The 20,538-nt window shown below is 59.9% G+C and overlaps 1 protein-coding gene across 9 annotated transcripts in view; it reads left to right on the top strand.

The window, feature by feature from the left end:
- TPCN2 (two pore segment channel 2) overlaps nucleotides 1-20,538 on the top strand; it is a 51,583-nt gene that overhangs the window by 14,850 nt on the left and 16,195 nt on the right. For 3 of the 9 annotated variants that reach the window (XM_008019560.3, XM_073009752.1, XM_008019378.3), the window contains exons 7-21: nucleotides 591-663; nucleotides 4,394-4,496; nucleotides 5,819-5,884; nucleotides 6,579-6,643; nucleotides 7,186-7,286; nucleotides 7,875-7,956; nucleotides 8,162-8,248; nucleotides 13,840-13,959; nucleotides 14,092-14,151; nucleotides 14,249-14,377; nucleotides 15,300-15,349; nucleotides 16,763-16,862; nucleotides 18,671-18,742; nucleotides 19,926-20,002; nucleotides 20,386-20,467. In XM_008019560.3, the coding sequence (XP_008017751.3) occupies nucleotides 591-663; nucleotides 4,394-4,496; nucleotides 5,819-5,884; nucleotides 6,579-6,643; nucleotides 7,186-7,286; nucleotides 7,875-7,956; nucleotides 8,162-8,248; nucleotides 13,840-13,959; nucleotides 14,092-14,151; nucleotides 14,249-14,377; nucleotides 15,300-15,349; nucleotides 16,763-16,862; nucleotides 18,671-18,742; nucleotides 19,926-20,002; nucleotides 20,386-20,467 (1,267 nt within the window). The other 6 variants (XR_005240552.2, XR_012090572.1, XM_037998900.2 and 3 more) reach the window with 5 other exon arrangements.

Raw genomic sequence — 20,538 nt, 5'->3', positions numbered from 1 at the left:
GTCCTCACTGTGGCTGCGCCTTGCCTCTCCCCTCTGCTGTCCCCTCCCACTCATGGTGTCTGCACGTTGCCAGCCTAGACTTCATAAAGCCGAGCTGCTCCTGACGGCACCCCTGCTTGGAAGTCCTTGTGGCTCTTGTTGCCACTAGAAGCGTGGGGCGCTCTCCCTGTACCCCAGCCCAGCCTCCATCCACCTCGGCTCACCCCGGTCCCGATCCCCTGTCACCCTCTGCTCTTGCCAGTGGCAACGCTGCCCGAGTCCCTAGTGGCTCATGTGCTGACCCCTCACCATCCAGCTCAGGTGGGTGGAAGTGGCCCCCTCTGAGAGCCCTGGGCCCTTGGATGCTGTCTCAGCTGGGCCCCCTGGGTTTCATTGGTCACTGTCAAAGAAGGGACCCTGCCAGGGCAGGACCAGGCCTTTCCTCTGGGCCCCATGAGCTGAGCATGAGGCAAGGCCCTCAGGGAGAGGGGGACCCAGCTGCTGCAGACTCCTGGGCGCTCCTGTCACCGAGCCCCGCAGGCAGGTCAGGTGTCCCTGGGTCCTGCCTGCCCACCCGCCTGGCCCAGGCTGAGTGCTACGCTCTCCCCCAGCGTCGGGCTGCTGCTGGCCATCCACCTGTGCCTGTTCACCATGTTCGGGATGCTGCTGTTCGCTGGCGGGAAGGTAGGGCACCCTGCCTTCTCAGTGGTTCCAACAGGGTCTGGGGATGGGGCTGCCCTGTGCTGTGACTAACAGAGGGGGCTGGGCTGGTGTCTACTGCCCTGGCTTAACCCATGTGCAGACTCTGTCCAGGAGTTAGCAGTGGCCCATCAGGGGTCCAGGGGCCTGCCTTCGGGTGGCCACAGTGCTCCACCACCCCACTGCCCGGATACCTGTCTGTCCTGGGTCTCCTGGGCTCAGGGCCACTTGTTCTCTGTCCTGGCTGCCCCTCTCCAACCCTCCCCTGCTCCCTCCCATCCTGACTCAGTTCCCCTACCCTCCTTCCCACTTCCCTCCCTCCCTCCCTATCCCCTGTCCTCCTCCCCTCCTACCTTCCTCCCTGTCTCTGTCTCCCCACCCCTCCCCGGCCCTCCCTGCCAGGCCCTTCACTGAGGGTGGTTCCTCTGGTTTCTCCTCCAGTCCCGTTCATCCTTCCTGACAACCAGGCTTGCCCTGCACCCTCTCTGACTGCAGCCCCCCAGGCTGCGCTGGCCTATTGGGAGGGCCCTCACCGCCCACGCCCTCTCCTGCCACTAGTCTCTCCCACCATATCCTCCTCTGTGGCTGCCCGGGGCGCGGCAGCTCGCTGCTGTGTGGAGGCGTCTGCCTGTCTCCCTACCCCGCTGCACTGTTACGAGTTTATTCGCCCGTCCTGGCCGAGGGCACCATCCTTCTTGGGGCTGGGTCCACGCTGCATCGCTGTGGCTTTGTCGTGGGAGTGGACAGTGCTCAGCCTGTGCTGCTGTTCATTTGTGGCTGTGTTGGGGTTTGCTGTGTGTTGTCCAGAAGGGGAAGGCTGAAGCCCGGGTTCTCACCCAGGGCGGAAGCAGTGAGTGAGCCCCTGTGTGTGCGTAGTGTCTGTATGTCTGTGTGTGAGTCTGTTGTCTGTGTGCGTGTGTGGTGTCTGTGTGTGCGTGGCTTGTCTGTATGTCTCTGTGTGTGTGTGGTGTCTTATGTGGGGTGTGGTGTGGTGTCTGTGCATGCGTGGTGTCTGTATGTCTGTTTGCTGTGTAGTGTCTGCATGTGTGCATGGTGCCTGTGTGCATGCGTGGTGTGTGTGTGCGTGGTGTCTCTGCGCCTGTGCGCGTGCGTGGTGTCTGTGCACCTGTGCGCGTGTGTGGTGTCTGTGTGCATGCACGGTGTGTGTGTGCGTGGTGTCTGTGCGCCTGTGCGCGTGCGTGGTGTCTGTGCGCCTGTGCGCGTGTGTGGTGTCTGTGTGCCTGTGTGCGTGTGTTCGTGCGTGCGTGTCTCTGTGTGTATGTGTTTGTGTGCCTGTCAGGAGGGAGAGAGGATAGGGACTCTGGTGTGGATGCCCCCTTGCCAATGGCTGTGATTCGGGGGCAGCTGGGCTGTGGAGATGGAACTGGCTGACGGAATCTCAGGCCCTCCTCTGTGTGACTGTCCAGTGACTGCTGCAGTGGCGCTGTTTCCCAGAGCCCATACAAGGTGGATGTCATCATTGTGGGTGCTGGACATGGCAACAGCCTCAGCCTTGAGGCTGGGGTGTGATCCTCCGCCTGGGAAAGCCGAGTGTCCCATCCTGAGGCACCAGGAAGGGCCGGCTCCTCCTCTAGGCGTGGGGTTCTGCCCCATGGCACGGCCCTGGGGGAGCAAGGTGTGCCTTGTGTGAGGGGTCAGAGCACTTGTTGTGGTCTTGGCAGGAGTCTGGATCCCTGTCCGAGGCAGAACTTGAGAGGAACATGGGATGGTGGCCGGCCTGTCCCTGCCTTCCTTCCCCGGCCATCGTGCCCTGCCAGCCTGGCCTGGGGCAGTAGCCAGGCTGTGCTTCTGGATGGCCTTGCTGGCATCACCGGCTCCTGCTGGCAGGGTGCAGCTGCTGCCTTGCTTTAGCTACCTTTGTGAGCACGGTCCAGAGCCAGCCTGCTTGTCCTCTGCTGGCTTTGCTCGTTGTGAAGCTCCAACCTGGATTGATTTCCAAGAACCAGGGTTGGTGCTGGGGTGTGTGGTCTCCCAGCAGCCGTGATGGTGCTGTCCCATTTTACAGACGTTTCTCAGGTCGGGGCTGTGGGCTGGCTCGGGTCCATCGTTGCTGGTTGTGGCAGGTTGGGCGGGAGCCCAGGGCTCCTCCGTGTCCCTCGCAGAGCTGTGGCTTGGGCTGGGCTGTAGGTACGGGAGGTCACGCCTAGGGTCTGCCCGAGCAGGGGTTGAATTGTAGAGGAGGAGCGTGAGGCCTGCCGCGAGGCGCAGTGTGGGGTGGGAGAAGGGCCGGGCAGGGGAGTTGCGTCGGCTGTGTGGACCTCAGCATCTGTTAGGTGGTGTGGGTGCCACAACCTTCCTCAGCCGACTCGAAGCCTGGCCCTGAACCTTGCTCAGTGGGCGCTCGGTGGGTTGTTTTACGTTCGGGAATGTGGTGGTTTGACTGGGTGGGGGTGGGAGTGGGAGTGGGGAGGCCCAGGAGGCCTGAGCCCAGTGCTCCAGTCCTGCCGTCCCTGGTGACCGCTGGAGGCCAGCCTCCAGGCTTCAGAGGCCTCGCTCTGCTCCTCCACTCTGGCTTGGGCTGAGGCCCAGGAGGGGCCCGCCTTGCTCTTCCCAGCAGGGGAGCCTGTCCCTACCCATGGCTCTGTGCCTGACAGCGCTCCCTGCCTTCTAACTTCCTCTCAATGGCCCCTGTGCCCCCTCCCCTTAGCAGACTGTGGCGTCTTCACCATCAATTAGTTCACGTGTCCTTGGGAGCCCCTGACTGGGCAGATGAGGGAACAGGGCCATTTTATAGGTGAGACCTTGCAGGCCTCAGTGCTACTGATGTGGCTGTGAGGCCGGAAGGGCAGCCTGTGTGAGAGAGAGTGGCCGTCACAGGTGCCTCCGTGCCAGGGCCTGCGTGCGAGGTCTCCCCTTCGCCAGCAGCTGGGCTCGTGGCTTTGAAACGATCCCTAAGTTTGTGTGCTTTGTGTGCCAAGTCCCGCTGTGCCACCGGCCCATCCAGTTCACACAACCAGTCTGGTTTGCAGGAACCACCCATCTTCCAGCTGGGCATCTTCCAGCTGGGAGTCTAGAGGCTTGATCGGCAGAGGGTGCCCACGAGCCTGGCCCCAGTGAGAGCCCCGAGCCCAGAGTCTCGAGTGGAGTTGCTTTCCGAGCAGAAACCCTGCACGTGCCAGCTGTGTTTTGTGGCTGGGACCCCTCTCAGGAGGGAGAGAGGATAGGGACTCTGGTGTGGATGCCCCCTTGCCAATGACTGTGATTCACCACAGCCACGAGCATAGTGCCTCTGGGTCCCGTGGGTGGCCATGGGTCCTGATACACACACAGCCTCTAGAGTAGGCTTCACGAAGGGCCCAACCTATCCCACCGTGGCAGCCTGGGCCCCTCCTGCCCTTCCTGCCCCTCCTGCCCCTGCCCGCCCCTGCCCTGTAGCCTCACTGCCCGCACAGTGCATGGCAGAATCTGCTGTGAGCAGGCGAGGTGGCCTGAGGGCTTTCTGCTGTGGTTCTGAACCGTCCTGCTTCCAGGCGCCATGTCCGTGCGGGTGAGCGGTCTTCCTGGGTGCCCGCTCTTGCGCCCTGAGATCCGGAGTTCGGTGCTGTCTGGCCATGAGCTCAGCCTGCTGGGAGGCCACAGGAGATGCAGGCTGGGCAGTGGGTGGATGGTTCCAGCCGGTTGGGTCCGGGGCCCGGGGCTCAGCCTGTGGGGTGGGGACCCAGTGGCGCCCTGGAGCTGCTGCTTCTGCTCTCAGCAGGATGATGGGCAGGACAGGGAGAGGCTGACCTACTTCCAGAACCTGCCTGAGTCTCTGACTTCCCTCCTGGTGCTGCTGACCACGGCCAACAACCCCGATGGTGCGTGCAGGGCCAGGGAGGGACCCTGGGGGTCAGTGAGCCCAGCATGGGGGGCCGGTTTGGGCCGCTGAGCCTTAGCACCCAGCGGGAGTGTCCGAGCCCTTTTTATCGACAAGTGGAGAAGAAAGGGTGACATTTTCCTTCCTCCCCTTCTTTTCCTTTCTCTTCTTCCTTGTCTTGGTTTTCTTCTCCCTCTCCCTTCTCCCTTCTCTTTCCTTCTTTCCTTTTCTGTCTCATGCCTTTGCTTTCTTACTCCTTCCTCCCTTTTCTCTTCGTCTCCTCTTCCTCCTCGTCGTCTCACTCCTCTGAGAAGCTGAAAGTGGCTGGTGTTCTTCATAGGGTGATGATGGCAGTGGTCAGAGGGTCCCCCGGTGCCCTCCAACTGGAGGTCAGTGGTCAGAGGGGTCTCCCGGTGCCGTCCTGCTGGAGCTCCACACACCCACACTCCTGTTGCTGCTGAGGTTCAGCTGTGGGAGCCACTGGGCAGCAGCACGTGAGGGCCAAGGGTCTTACCAGCCATGATGCTCACCCTGTGTGATGCTGGTGGGGTCTCCGCTGCTCAGGTGCAGGTGTGGCCAGGATGAAGGCCACGGTCCTGGGCTTGGCTGTGGCTCAGCCACCCTGGCTGGTACCTTTCATCTTGCAGACCCTGAGTGCTGTCTCTTGTGTCCTCTGAGTCCTAGCAAGTGACCGCAGGGGGAGCAGGACTGTCTATGGGGAGGGCTGCAGGGAGGCTGTGAGCTCTGCGCACAGAGGGACATCCTTGATAGGTAGGGAGTTCCCCATCCTGGAGGGTGTGCGAGCAGAGGCGAGAGATCGAATTCGGACAGGCAGGCCTCTCAGTCCTCCCAGGAGACCTCTTTTCTTTTCTTTGCTCTTTTCTTTTCCTTTCCTTTTCCTGTTCCTTTCCTTTCTTTCAGACAGAGCCACGCTATGTCACCCAGACCGGAGTGCAGTGGCGCCATCTCGGCTCACTGCAACCTCCACCTCCTGGGTTCAAGCAATTCTCCTGCCTCAGCCTCCTAAGTAGCAGGGACTACAGGCATGAGCCACCACGCCTGGCTAATTTTTGTATTTTTAGTAGAGATAGAGTTTCACTCTGTTGGCCAGGCTAGTCTTGAATTCCTGACCTCAAGTGATCCACCCGCTTCAGCTTCCCAAAGTGCAGGATTACAGGTGTGAGCCAACACTCTCGGCAATGGAGACCTCCTTTCTACAGTGGAGACCTCCTTTCTGTTGCAAAAGCAAATAGTGTAGGGTCAGGATGGGAATGGGATCAGGAACTGAGGTTGTCAGTTTGCGTTATTTCTTTTTTCTTTCAGTGATGATTCCTGCATATTCCAAGAACCGGGCCTACGCCATCTTCTTCATAGTCTTCACCGTGATAGGTGAGTGAAGGTAATGTGGCCAGCATTCTGTGACAGGATCCTGAAAGCTCAGGGACCGGCATACTCCGCTCCCTCCATGACCTGAAACTTCACATCCGTGTGTTTCACTCCAGAGATCACCCCAGGGATCCCCGCCAACAGCTTCACCCCAGGGATTCCCCACCCCACGGCTTCACCCCAGGGAGCCCCCACCACCAGCTTCACCCCAGGGATCCCCCACCCCACGGCTTCACCCCAGGGAGCCCCCACCACCAGCTTCACCCCAGGGATTCCCCACCCCACGGCTTCACCCCAGGGAGCCCCCACCAACAGCTTCACCCCAGGGATCCCCCACCAACAGCTTCACCCCAGGGATCCCCACCAACAGCTTCACCCCAGGGATCCCCAACCAACAGCTTCACCCCAGGGATCCCCCACCAACAGCTTCACCCCAGGGATCCCCCACCCCACGGCTTCACCTTGGGGAGCCCCCACCACCAGCTTCACCCCAGGGAGCCCCTTCCCCACGCTTTCTGTTCTGTCATCACCGATCACCGTCAACCTCATCGCCCTCCCACCCGTGACTGTGCTGGCCAGGCCACATTTCCATTTGATAGGGGCGCCCCCCGCACTGTGCTGTCCTGTGCCGGCTGCCCTGGCGTTGGTTTTGCTGCTGTGCTGGTGGCACCCTGACTGTGGCTGTCTCCTCTTGAAGGAAGCCTGTTTCTGATGAACCTGCTGACGGCCATCATCTACAGCCAGTTCCGGGGCTACCTGATGGTGAGCGAGCGCCTCCATCCTGGCTCTGCCTGGAGCTGCCGGGAGGCCAAGCGGGGTGTGGCTTGAGCTGAGCAGCTGGGTGACCCTTGCTGGCCAGGCTCCTGGTGGGACGGACGGGAGGGCAGGGTTGCCACCTCCTGTGGATCCGCTGGGGATACACATATGTTGTTGCTCTCGCCACTGCCAGAGATGGCAGCTCCCAGGACAGCAGACCCTGAACCCTCTTGAGGGGGAGCTAGGGGCCCCCCAACACACAGAGAAGAAACATGGCCCAGTGTATTGCACAGCACGCCCGTCAGACACCTTCCTGTGTGGCCTGTTCCGGGAGTCTGTGACCATCCTCTCATTCCCGGGGGGTGAGGGAGTCTGTGACCAGTCCTCTTATTCCCGGGGGGTGAGGGGCTGCCCCCAGGCATGGGGGACTGGGCCCCCTCCAAGGCTGCCCAGATTCTCCCTCTGCCTCTTCCCCAGGGGAGGGACGGGTTGGGGGTTCTGAGCCGGGGGAGGGCTGATCCTGCTGTTCAGAGCCTTCCTCTTTGCAGAAATCGCTCCAGACCTCACTGTTTCGGAGGCGGCTGGGGACCCGGGCTGCCTTTGAAGTCCTGTCCTCCACGGCGGGGGAGGGAGGAGCCTTCCCTCAGGCGTGAGTGCTGAGCATGGACCCTCTTCTCCCTGAGGGTGGGCACTGTGGCTGCTGGGCAGGGGCCGAGTGTTCATTAGGGGCTTCTCGTGCTCGGCCTGTCCCTTGCCGCTGCTGGCTGGCACCCGACTCACAGAAACCACCATGTCCCTGGCACTCTGTGGTTCCCGGCATCGTTGCCCTGAGTCCATGCCTTTATCTTCGTGCCCCTCAGGGACCCTGGGCTGGTGAAGGGCCGAGTGGCCTGGCTTCTGCTTGTCCCCCTTCTGTGCTGACTTAGGCAGCAGAGCCAGAGGTGCTTGGGCCAGGTGTCCACACCACCGTCCTGCTTGGAAATGAGGGCAGAGAGCTTGAGGGACACTGCGGTGGCAAGTTCTGGTCCTGACTGCTCATAGTGGTGAAGGCAGTTTGCCCCTCCTTGGGGGGACGGCAGTGGCAGGATACTCCTTACAGGGGCTCTTGTTGTGGCTCAGGCTGCAAAGTGGCTTCACGGCAAAGCTCAAGCCAGACACCAGGACCGGAGGACTCAGGCCAGGGTTCCGAGGGTGGCTGAGCTGGCTGTGCTGACTGGGCTGTGGGTTTTTCCTGCAGAGTTGGGGTGAAGCCCCAGAACTTGCTGCAGGTGCTTCAGAAGGTCCAGCTGGACAGCTTCCACAAACAGGCCATGATGGAGGTACCCGCCCCTGCTCCCAGCCTCCTCTGGGCTCCTCCCGGGAGGTCACTTGGGCCAGCAGCCCCTTTTCAGGACTGTGTGTGTGGCTTGAGGTCACCTGCAGCGTTCACAGCCCATCGGGGTGGGGTTGGGGCTGGGGGCACTCGCCTCCAAGGGTGTTCACCTTCCCGGGTGCCCCTGCTGACCTGTGCTCCTTCCTCTGCAGAAGGTGCGCTCCTACGGCAGTGTTCCGCTCTCAGCTGACGAGTTTCAGAAACTCTTCAACGAGCTTGACAGAAGTGTGGTTAAAGAGGTAAGTGGGGCCACAGCCGCCCAGGTCGGATAGTGGGGGCCGTCCAGTTTCCACCACCCTTGATCACCTGGGGAACTCCTCTAACGATGGGCGCCGGGATTCGCCTGCCCAGGGTCCTGGCTCCTAGGATGGGAACTGGGAATGGAGATCTCTTTGGCTCTTGGAGATCGGGGAGATTTTTATGAAATTCCCCAGACCCCAGGAACTAGCCTGAGCCCAGCCTGACACAAATAAATCTTCCAAGTGGTTTTCTCCATTTCCATGACAGACTGTCCTTTTCCTGTCTGTCCTTTCGTAGGAGGTCCGCATGCTGGTCCTCTCCAAGGCCTTTGTCTTTCGCCCTTGACACGGGTTTACAGAGTTACCAGGTGGGCCTCAGCAGCCGTCTAAGCTCTGTGTCCGGAAGGCCTGGGCCAGGGGGGCGGAGACATTGGGAAACAGCCCAGGCGCTCACAGCGGTGCGGGGGCAGCACGGGGGCTGCCGTTCCAGCTGCTTGAGCCTCAGAGGACTGAGCCGGACCCTGGAACAGGGTTGGGGCACAGAGGCGGAGTCGCAGACGCCTGCCAGTTCTGGGTCACGTTTCTCGTTTGCTCAGGCTCCTGGGACGGCACCACAGACTGGGGCAGGGGTGGGGCTGAAGCAGCAGACATCTGTCATCTCACGGTCCTGGCCGTCAGTCCGAGGCCAAGGTGTCACAGGGCTGGTTCCTCCTGAGGCCCCTCTCAGTGGCTTGTACGTGCCACCCTCTTCCCGTGTCCTCACCTGAGGCCTCTCTCCGTGGCCTGTAGATGCCACCCTCTCCCCGTGTCCTCACCTGAGGCCCCTCTCAGTGGCTTGTAGGTGCCACCCTCTCCCCGTGTCCTCACCTGAGGCCTCTCTCCGTGGCCTGTAGATGCCACCCTCTTCCCGTGTCCTCACCTGAGGCCTCTCTCCGTGGCCTGTAGATGCCACCCTCTTCCCGTGTCCTCACCTGAGGCCTCTCTCCGTGGCCTGTAGATGCCACCCTCTTCCTGTGTCCTCGCCTGAGGCCTCTCTCCGTGGCCTGTAGATGCCACCCTCTTCCCGTGTCCTCACCTGAGGCCCCTTTCAGTGGCTTGTAGGTGCCACCCTCTCCCCGTGTCCTCACCTGAGGCCCCTCTCAGTGGCTTGTACGTGCCACCCTCTTCCCGTGTCCTCACCTGAGGCCCCTCTCAGTGGCTTGTAGGTGCCACCCTCTCCCCGTGTCCTCACCTGAGGCCTCTCTCCGTGGCCTGTAGATGCCACCCTCTTCCCGTGTCCTCACCTGAGGCCCCTCTCAGTGGCTTGTAGGTGCCACCCTCTCCCCGTGTCCTCACCTGAGACCTCTCTCCGTGGCCTGTAGACATCACCTTCTCCCTGTGTCTTCACGTGGTCATCCCTCTGTGTGTCATCTCCTCTTCTTAAAAGGACCCTATTCAGATTGGATTAGGACCCATTCTAATGGTCTTGTTTTAACCAAATTACCTTTTAAAAGGCCCTGTCTCCAAATATAGTCACATTCTGAGCTACTGGGGGTTAGAGGTTAAAGATACGAATTCTGAGGGAGACAAAATTCAGCCCCCAGCAGCTGTCACCTGCCTCAGGATTCCCTGTCGGCGTCTGTGGCTGCAGGCCCCTGTCAGAGGTGGTTCTCTAAAGAACATGTTTTCCTAAGGTCCTTCCAGACCTCTGGAGTCAGACCCTGCCCCAACCTGAGCTTGAGTGCCACGTGCTCGTCCCCATTGTCACTTTGGGCATCCCCTTTAGGGCTGCATTCCTCAGTGTGGCCCCCCCAACCCCTTGGGGCATGGGCGATGAGTGTGGTGAGGATCAACAGGTGGCACTTTGAGTATTCACGCCATCAAACTTCTGCTTGGGACAAGGCTGGGCAATGTGGTATCAACTTAAGGTTGCCTTGAAGATATGAAATAAATTTGGGTGCAGGTGCAGATTTCCCAGAAACTGTGGAGATGGTCCTCAGATGACAGAAAATTAAGAAGCAGTGTTCTAGATAATGGCGCTTGTCCTAGGGCCAGAGGTGTTTGGGGCTCAGGAAGCAACTCAGCGACTGTCGTAGGCTAGTTTGCTGTGATCCGGCCCCTTCTGGGGGCAGGCAGACGCAGGCCGGGAGAAGCCAGTCATCCTAAAGGTTCTGGAAAGGTGGTTTTCGTTTCTCAGGCTTTGCTCCTGGTGTGCTCTGGGCCATCTGGGCTCTCCCTGAACCGTTGTTGCTGTTCCCTAGGGTGTGGCTGAGTCCTGGTTGTCCAGAGCTGACTCTCCCACCCTTTTCCAGTGTCAGGATTTGATGAGACCTGGAAAGGAGTTCCTCCTCCCGTGATGCTGTGGAGGAAGAGTGGATGGATTGCTTTGGCCGTGACCCAGTAGAGCGGGCTCGTGTGCGCGCAGGAGTGGGGAAGGCCCAACAGGCTGGCCTGGCCTGATTCCCAGCCCGGCCGTCTCCTTTGAGGTCCCAGCGATGCTCTTCCCGGGCCACCGAGCACTGGGCTTTGAGATGGGAGTTTAGGTTCCACAGGTTTTGGGAGCTGCGAGATCCTTAATTTGGTTTTCTGAAACCTTCTTTCCTCAATAATGCTGACTGTAGAGGGGAGGCCATTGCCCCTCGGTATCTGCAGGGATTGCCTCTAGGACTCCATGTGGATGCAAAATCCATGGATGTTTAAGTCTCTTATGTAAGATGATGTAGTGTTTGCAGGTAACCTACACACATCCTTCCGTATACTTTAAACCATTTCTAGACTACTCAGAATATACCTAGCACCTAGGGATGCTGTGGGAGCTTGGGGAATACGGGTAAGCAAACCTGTACACTCTGCACAGACGCTGTTTCCCCTGAGTATGTTTCGATCTGCAGTGGGTTCAGTCTGCAGATCAGAGCCCGCTGATGCGAAGGGCTGGCCGAGCTTCCGTTTTGGGAGGCAGATGTTTCTGGGATTGCGGAGATTTGGGGCAGCCTGTGGTTTTGGAAGCACAAAGAGGTGCTTTCTCGGCAGGCTGACGTCATGGGAGCGCCAGCCTTTTCGAGAGCCCTCCTGTGTGGGGTCACCGCCTGGGCGTCAGTCTGGCCGTGGCCAGGCGGTAGTTTGGTGCTTGCTGGCGAGCTCCAGAGAAGGTGCCCTGCCTGCTGCTGAAAGAAGTCTCCTCTTCATATAAGAAGCTTTTGGGGTTAAAAATGTAGGGTCATTCTTTATAGACAACAGAGGAAAGTGGGAAAATGCACCTCACTGGCTTTCTACCCAGAGACAACCACTTTAGTCATACCAGTTACTTCTCAGTTACACAGATAACGTATGAACACCTGCTCCCTGTAACAATGTAAACATACAGATAATGCTAAAAACTCTCTGTGCCACAGTCAGTCTGGGTTAAACAGAAAGTGTCGTATATGGAAGTGGCAACTACGATAAAAGAGTAACTGTAAGATGTAAGGAAACCGTGTGGTGTCCTCGGGCCGAGGGGAGTGCGTGAGAAAGGATGGACCTGGATGGGGACCCTCCAAAGCCGGGGTTCAGACCTCTTGAGAGAAGGTGTGGGTTCGCCTACAGGAATGCAGAGATGCTCACTGGTCTCCCTGGGCTCCGGTTGGTCTGTGGTCACTGGGTAAGCAGGAGGCGACCCTCCCGGGTGCAGCAGGCTCAGGCTGTGAGCAGGCGGTGGCATTGTCCTGCTGAGGGAATTGTGTGCCAGTGTGGGCAGGTGGCCTTTGGGCACTGGTTTCCACCCTGAGGACTGGGGGAAGCTGGGAAATTTTCAGGAGATCAGGCTGCGGCTGTAGGTCGCCCGGGGACTGTGTGTCTGGGACAGAGAGTGTCCACATATGCTTCACACCACACCCCGATCCACCCCGTAGCATCCGGAAACCATGGGGGAGGCTTGCCCTCCGGCCGTGTCCCTCCACTTGCCCTCCGGCCGTGTCCCTCCACTTGCCCTCCGGCCGTGTCCCTCCACTTGCCCTCCGGCCGTGTCCCTCCACTTGCTCTCCGGCGGTGTCCCTCCATTTGCCCTCCGGCGGTGTCCCTCCACTTGCCCTCCTGCCGTGTCCCTCCACTTGCCCTCCTGCCCTCCTGCCGTGTCCCTCCACTTGCCCTCCTGCCGTGTCCCTCCACTTGCCCTCCTGCCGTGTCCCTCCACTTGCCCTCCTGCCCTCCTGCCGTGTCCCTCCACTTGCCCTCCTGCCGTGTCCCTCCACTTGCCCTCCGGCGGTGTCCCTCCACTTGCTCTCCTGCCGTGTCCCTCCATTTGCCCTCCTGCCGTGTCCCTCCACTTGCTCTCCTGCCCTCCTGCCGTGTCCCTCCATTTGCCCTCCTGCCGTGTCCCTCCACTTGCCCTCCTGCCCTCCTGTGGTGTCCCTCCACTTGCCCTCCTGCCGTGTCCCTCCGCTTGCTCTCCTGCCCTCCTGTGGTGTCCCTCCACTTGCCCTCCTGCCCTCCTGTGGTGTCCCTCCATTTGCCCTCCTGCCCTCCTGTGGTGTCCCTCCATTTGCCCTCCTGCCATGTCCCTCCAGCCCCTCTGCTGAGAAAGCCTCACCTCCCTCTCACTGCGGACGAGACGCTGAAAGGGACCCTGCCGTTGTGGCAGAGTGCATGTCGAGGAGGATATCGGGAGCCGAGAGAAAGTCCGCTGATCACTGGCACCACCAGTTTGGATCTCACTGGAGAGTAGCCACTCTATTCAACTGGCTATTTTGGTGTTTTCCTTCCAGACTTTTCCCCGTGTAATTTCAGGCATTTGTAGGTACCTGAGGAAACAGTTGCTTTGTTCTTCTTTGACATACACATGAAGCATCGCGATTTTCACTCTGCAGCCTGCCTGTTCATGCAGCCGTGTCTTCTCACCCTCTCCATTTTCGTATGGACTTTTTGGGGGGATGAGCTGTAGCGACGTGTCACATGTGGCTGTGGAGTACTTGACATGTGGCTGTTGCCACTGAATAACTGAGTGTTGAATTTTGTTGCATTGAAATTTTCATGAAATAGCCGCCGGGGGTCAGTGGCCCCTGTGGGGGACGGCAGGTGCAGGTCCCCTTGCTGGGAAACATTTAGGCCGTTCCCGTTGTCGACCTCGTGCACACATGGACGTGTCTCAAGGAGGCTGCTGAGTGTGGGAAGTGCTGGGTCTCACGAGGATCCCGACGGTGGCAGTGGCTGCCCGCCTGCCCCTCACTGCCTTCTGCCGCTGCCGGCCCCGTACAGGAGTTGGTTCTGTGCTGTTTCTGTAGCTATGAGCATATCACTTACATGTGTTTTTTCATACAGCTTTTTTGTTTTTAAAGATCAGGGTGACACGTTGCATACATCTAAGGTGACTCCAATATCACAGCATGGTTTCCTTACAGCCTCGGTGGACATTTCAGTTGCTTCTGTTTCTCTTTGGGTGTTACAAAGACCACTGAGATGAACACCTCAATGTATAAAGCGATTTCTGTGTCTGGGATTATTTCCTGTGACTGGATAGATAGGATGGGAGATGAGGTAGGAAAAAATCTAATCCCAGAATAAGAGGGCATGAGCATTTTTGGGCTGCAACAGCCACGGCTGCTGGACTGTGCTTCTGAGCGTGTGTGTTCCTTACCCAGCACCCGCCGAGGCCCGAGTACCAGTCCCCGTTTCTGCAGAGTGCCCAGTTCATCTTTGGCCACTACTACTTTGACTACCTGGGGAACCTCATCGCCCTGGCAAACCTGGTGTCCATTTGCGTGAGTGCGGATTTGCCTCAGAGCTGGCCTGGAGGTGCCTGTTCCCACCCACCTTGCACGGGAGCCCGCCCCGCCTGCCTCGCCCAGGGCTGTGCCGGGCCAGCCGGTGAGCCCTCTGCTCTGGCTTCGCAGGTGTTCCTGGTGCTGGATGCAGATGTGCTACCTGCTGAGCGTGATGACTTTGTCCTGGGGGTAAGTTCTGAGCTGCCCACCTGGCAGGGCCAGGGTGAGGCTGGGCAGGGCTGCCAGCCCTGGGGCCCAATGCTGGGTGCCTCTTCTGCCTCTTTAGATTCTCAACTGTGTCTTCATTGTGTACTACCTGTTGGAGATGCTGCTCAAGGTCTTTGCCCTGGGCCTGCGAGGGTACCTGTCCTATCCCAGCAACGTGTTTGATGGGCTCCTCACCATTGTCCTGCTGGTAAAGTAGGCGCGTCCGAGGCCGGCCTCTCCTGGGCGGGTGGGTGAGCACCACCTGGGCTCTGTGCTGGCCCATCTCAGGCCTCCCCTGAGGACCAGAGGCTGTGGGAAGGTGGGCTTCTGTTCTCAGTGGTGAGGGCTGGCTTCCCTTCTGGCCGAGCTGCTCAGTCGGTAGCCGGTGGCAGCTTTAGGAGGCTGGGTTTCTACTGCATCTGAGTGTCATGGGGGACAGGCTGCCACTCCTGACCCCCAGGGGAGGCCCTGAAGGACCCGTAGCCCTGGCCAGCGACTCCAGCCCGGGGCACAGCCTCTAATGTCACTGATAGACGGTGTGACCTCAGCATGGTGGAGCGAGGGGCCGGGGGCTCTCAGGCACCAGGGTGTTCTCGGGAAACGCTTACACTTCCTTTCCCCAGACCCCGTGGGAGTGAGGGCATGTCACCCTCGGGGTGTGTGTCACAGGCGGCCACATCAGAGTGACGTTTGCTGTAGCTGGCAGGCCGCTCGGCATGCGGGTGAAGAGAAACTTGAGAAGGGCCTTGCGGTCTGTCCTTAACTCAGTAGTTTTCTGCCATCCCCGCCCCCAATCTGTGCAGTCCCCCGATTCCTGAGGCCCCCGATTCCTGATTCCTGAGGCCCCCGGTTCCTGAGTTCCCTAGTTCCTGAGTCCCCCGATTCCTGAGGCCCCCGGTTCCTGAGGCCCCCAATTCCTGAGTCCCCCGATTCCTGAGGCCAGGGTTTCTTTCCAGCTGAAGGGAGTCCCGACATCTGCAGCCAACCCACGGGGTCCAGGACCAAGCTCTGGTTTCTCCCCAAAAGCCCCTTTTGGGGAGAATGTGTTAGAGATGAGCTTTATATATCCTTTAAGGGCTGCCCAGATTAGTGTTGCTGTAGCGAAGCCTTCTTTTCTTTTGTAATTAAAGGTTTTGGAGATCTCAACTCTGGCTGTGTACCGATTGCCACGCCCAGGCTGGTATGTGACTGGGCAGAACCGAGGGCGGCTACAGCAAACAGCACCACCACCTAGCACCCCTGGGAGGGTCTCAGTGGTGTCCAGGGAGCCAGGCCTGCCCGCTGGGTCTGTTCTGACTCTAGGGCAGACCCCATGATGGTGGAATGGGTGAGCCGATCCCTCAGCAGAGGCTGTGTCGGGGCAGGGCCCTGCCGTCGCTCTGGGCGTCCTCTCTCCAGAAGCTGGCGCTTGCAGGCTGTGGAGGGAAGCCGTTGCTCCCCCTCGGAGATGCCCTCCACAGTGGCAGTGGGCTCCCTGTCCCAGCACACATGCTGGGGGGCTGGCAGTGGAGATGCCCCTGGCTCAGGTCTCAGGGGGCCTGTGATCACTGGGGTTGGGCTGAGCCCCTCTGCTGGCGGGAAGGTCCTTGGGAGAGCCCCTGACTCACAGTGTGACCTTGAGTCATCACCTCCCACTCTGGATGTCACTTTAGCCCCCTTAAAATAGTGGAGCCAGGGGCCCGGGGCTCGCTGAACTCTGATGCAGTGTGCTGATTCCTCACTGCCAGGGTTCTGGCCATGAACAGACAACCTGGGCAGGGACTCTGCCCTGGCCGTCAGCCAGGCTGCTCTGCCCTGGCAGTGTGGCTCCGGTGTGCCCGTGATGAGACAGGAAGGGTGGGGCACAGGGCCCCACATGCCAGCCTCGGCCCTGTGGTTAGGCCAGGCTCCCTGGGTCTGTGTGTGCTTTGTTATCCACCCCCCTGCCTAGGGAGCAGCTGGGAATCACTTGGAGGGGGTGGGGACGGTGAACAGCAGAGGCTTGCTGTTCCGTCACCTCCCTAGGAAGCCCCCCAGGACTTAGGAAGACAGGCAGTGCCACTGTGCTGCGCCATGGGGCTAGCGTGGCTTCGTCTTTCACGTGCACTGAGCATGCGAGCTGCACTGTGGTCTAAGTCATTACCTTGGGGGGCTGACACACTGGATGAGAATGGGTTTGAGTTTCAATAGAAATGAAAGCATGGAAAGAGACCCGCCAAGCGCAGGAAACCAAGGCAGGAGACTTGGCTCAACCAGTTCTGCTGGGGTCTGAGCTGGAGCAAGTTCAGTGTCTAGAGCCTCCGTGCCCTCCCGTGTGGACGGAGGGTCTGTATAGAAGGAGGGCTGCAGGCTTCCTGCGAGGACTGGGTGGGCAGGTGTTGGGGGAGTGGGGGTCGCTCCCGGGCTGCAGGTGGAAGCAGAGCCGTGAGTGACCCAGGCCCCGCCCTCTCACCGCCCTGCGGAGGCTTTTCTGCTCGGGCGTTGGCTGTGGGGTGCACTCTCCTCCGTGCTGTTGCCCTCCCTGCGCCTCTGTCCAGGAGCCCACACGTCTCCTTGTCTCCTCCCCGTGGGACTCCTGGGCCCCTCCCAACCCGACCCCCGTGTCTTCCACCAGGAGGCCGGAGATGCTGGGCTTGCTGTCGCTGTGGGACATGACCCGCATGCTGAACATGCTCATCGTGTTCCGCTTCCTGCGCATCATCCCCAGCATGAAGGTGCGTGCCGGCCCCACCCCCGCGATCGCCCCGCCCTCCTGTTCCCGCTGCTGCGTTGCTCCAGGGTGGGTGAGCCTGGGGCAGGAAGGGCCCGAGGACTGTGCCCGTCACTCTGGGCTCCCTGACTGCATCCTCAGCTCTCTGCCGTGTTCTTATGATGCTGGGGTAGGGTCATTAGAAGCAGGAGAGCCCAGCCCTGCATTTCTGGGTGGGGAGAGCAAGGCAGGCAAGGGTGTGGAGGGCGCAGTGCTTTGGCCAGTCGCAGGAGCTCCTTGGGATTGGAGCCCTGGACACCAGCGCTCCCCCAGGTCTCTGAGGTTTCCAGAAAGGTCTTTGCCGTGGCTCCCAGGGTGCTAGTAACGAGGGCAGCGGTATCCCTGGCCAGAGAGCTCCTTTCCAGGATTCCTTAATGCGGGTGCAGGTGGCTCATGACCATCTCTGAGCACTGGTTTCTCTTAATGCACCGGTTGGGAGCAGTGGGCACTTTGAAAGTGCGGGCAGGCAGAGGTGGGGGTTCTGGGCCTCGCTACTCCTGGCTCCATGTCCTAAGACCCCTCTTCCGAGTGTCCAGGTCCCTCCTCTGTCCCCGTTCATCCTTCCTCTGAGCTGTGCACCTGTCCCACCTGGCAGTATGTCCCACTTGAAGGCAGCTCAGGGATCCTGAGCCTTCCTAGGGCGCTGCTGTGCTGGGACCTTCATACATACACACACACGCACACGTGTTCACACATAATTACAACCATACAGGTACACACAATCATACGCATATAGAATACAGCCGTGCATACGTGATCTCACACACAACCACACATGTGACCATGCACACGCATGCACACACAATCGCAGGCACACATGATCATACACGGTCACAATACACATCATACAATACACATCATGCACATGCACATGTACATTCATATATACACGCACCCCCGCATCACCGTGTGCACAGATAATCGCATGCAGACATCCATGTCAACCTGTGCCTGTATAAGATGCGTGATCGTGTGTGCACACATCCACAGTAAGGCCTCAGTGCCACCCACAGGTTCTTGGAAACTGTGACTTTAAGGGAAATGACGCACAGCAGGCCCTGGAATCACGCCGTTTTGCTTGAAGTCGCAGTTTCCCAGGGCCTCTCACGTGAGTATATGCATGCTCACGATGACACGCCCATGTGCACATGTCCATGCCGACTGCTCTCCACTGTGGCGTTTAGCTGTGTTGTGTAATTTGGATTCCTCAGGTGGGTTGATGCGGCTGATGTGAAAGCCTTTCTCCCGGCTACCTGTGATGAGGAGGAGCGGCTCTTTGGAGCTGGGGCCTCCCTGCTGGCTCTCAGAGCTCAGACTCAGTTCCTGCAGGTGGTCCTGCCACCTCTAGCTCTGCATTGCTTTGGCGCCTCCAGGCCACAGAGTAGCTGACCCACCCGCAGTGGGTTGGGAGGCAGAGAAGGGCTTCCCACAGGGACCTGAAGTCAGTGCTTGAATGAGGCTGGGCTGGAGGTGTTGGGATGCAGGAGTGGGTGAGTGAGTGCGTGCGGGTGGGCGATGCAAGCGTGTGTGAATGCGTGTGGGTAGATGTGGGTGTTGGGGGGTGTGAGGGGGTGTATGGGTGGATGTGGGGGCCTGGCAGGCTGTGTGGGTGTGTAGAGGCATGTGGGGTGGCTGTGGGTCCAGGTGTGTGTGGGTTGGTGGTCATTGGCCTGCCCCATCTTGCCTTTCCGTCAGGGTCAGGGTGGTGGGCTGGGATGGTGTCCCCCCTGCGGGGCCAGGAGGAGTAAGGGCTGGCTCTCTTCCTGTCCTCAGCCGATGGCCGTGGTGGCCAGTACCGTCGTGGGCCTGGTGCAGAACATGCGTGCGTTTGGCGGGATCCTGGTGGTGAGTCCCAGGCTGCTCCTGGTGGTGGGATATGCACTGGAGTGGGAGGCTGGGAGGCTGGTGGAAGGCAGTGCCGGGCCGGCTCACTGCTCTGTTGGCAGGAAGTTTCTTGGGTTTGGACGGCAGCAGGTTCCTGAGGCCAGGGGAGTATAGGGTCGGAGTGAGAAGCCAGAGGCATCCCGTTCTTCGCAGAGCAGGGCACTCAGGGCAGTGTGGCTGGTGGCGCTGCGGGGGCATGTTTCCCACCCATGCCACAGAGGGTTTTGGTAACTTTTGAGTCTCTCGTGCTTTCTGGGTTGTGGATCTTGTTGAGAAACTAATGACAGAAATTTAAGAGGCTCAGGGCTTTGCCTCCAGGACCCCAAAGCCCACACAAGCCCTAGGATGAGGACTTGGTCGAGGTTCCTTTCTTAGAGGGGTTTCAGGGACTTGCAGCCACATTTGCTGAGCAAGAACTGTGGGACGCCCTGGCCCCTCCCCTTGGCCAGCCTTCCAGCTGAGGAGCCCGTCTGCTCTGCCTGGTGGCCGGGCTTGGGCAGGAGAGGGGCCTGTGACCAGGCAGGCCCCAGAGCTGCTTCGTGTGGAGTGACAGGAGGCGTCCTCTGCAGGAAGCCCGGCCGTACTTCAGGCAGTTTTGTCATTTTATTCTGACCACGTTGACATAGAGACCACTGGTGTGAGAAGGTATCTCTGGGGTCACGGGGTGCTCTGAGCTGGTCCCCAGCTGTGCCTCGTGCCTCTGGAAATAGACGCCGGGAAGAGAATCTTGCCTCAGGTGCTGTCTGACCAGCCCCCTAACTTGCATAGCAGAGGAAACTGAGGCCAGAAAGGGGACCAGGTTAGCCCAGGCGTGTACCCCTCCGCTCTCTACTGATGCATGTTAGGGATAGGCCTGGGGTGGGCCGGCAGCCTGTCCCCTAACTGTGGCTGCCAGGATACCTGTATTTCCGTAGGAGCTCCGTGACCACCCCTGTCTGGGCCCCACTGGGTCTGTGGACCTGGCAGCCCTGGGGGAGGCCAGCGCATGTGTTTTGAAATAGCAGCCAGGGTGGAATCCCAGCTCTGGGCAGAGGGTCCTGGCCTCGCAGGCATCAGCCTGGCTTTGTGGTTCTGAGGGCAGGGAGGGGTGGGGGCAGGTGCGCCCAAGGGTGGGGCTGACCAGTCCCTGGCTCCTGGCCCCCAGGTGGTCTACTACGAATTTGCCATCATTGGGATCAGCTTGTTTCGAGGTGTCGTTGTGGCTCCCCCTGGAAACAGCAGGTGAGGTGGGGTCTGAGGTGCCATGGGGAGTGTCTCAGGGGTGCCAGCGTGGGTGGGAGGCCTTGGCGGTGGCCTTGGTGGGCTCAGCGTCTCAGGAGGGGAGGCTGTTCTCCCAGTTCCTTCATCTCCTCCCTCCACCCTCTTTTCCCGATCTCCGATTTCCACCTCCGCTCTGCGCCTCTGCTAGGAGCCCTTGCCTGGAGTCTGCTAAACACATTTCTCATGGCCTGCTCAGAGCAGCACTCTCCCTGCCCCCTGACCCTCTGTACCCCAGTTTGGACCTTCAGGCCAGGCTGAGCACACCGGCAGAGGAGGGGCTGTAAGGTGTCAGGCCTCAGAATCTGGAGCCCCCGCCCCTGACCCAGGTGTGTTGTGACCCCCAGCCTGGCCTCTGCCAATGGCTCGGCGCCCTGTGGGAGCTTCGAGCAGCTGGAGTACTGGGCCAACAACTTCGATGACTTTGCGGTGAGCCCTGCGTCCTGCCCCAGCGCCCTGCTCCCTGGGCTCCTCCCTTCCCCACCTCCTGGGCCCTCCTG

Source organism: Chlorocebus sabaeus, chromosome 1 (assembly GCF_047675955.1).
Source record: "Chlorocebus sabaeus isolate Y175 chromosome 1, mChlSab1.0.hap1, whole genome shotgun sequence".
NCBI lineage: Eukaryota > Metazoa > Chordata > Mammalia > Primates > Cercopithecidae > Chlorocebus > Chlorocebus sabaeus.
This window is presented reverse-complemented; position numbering and strand designations above follow the sequence as displayed.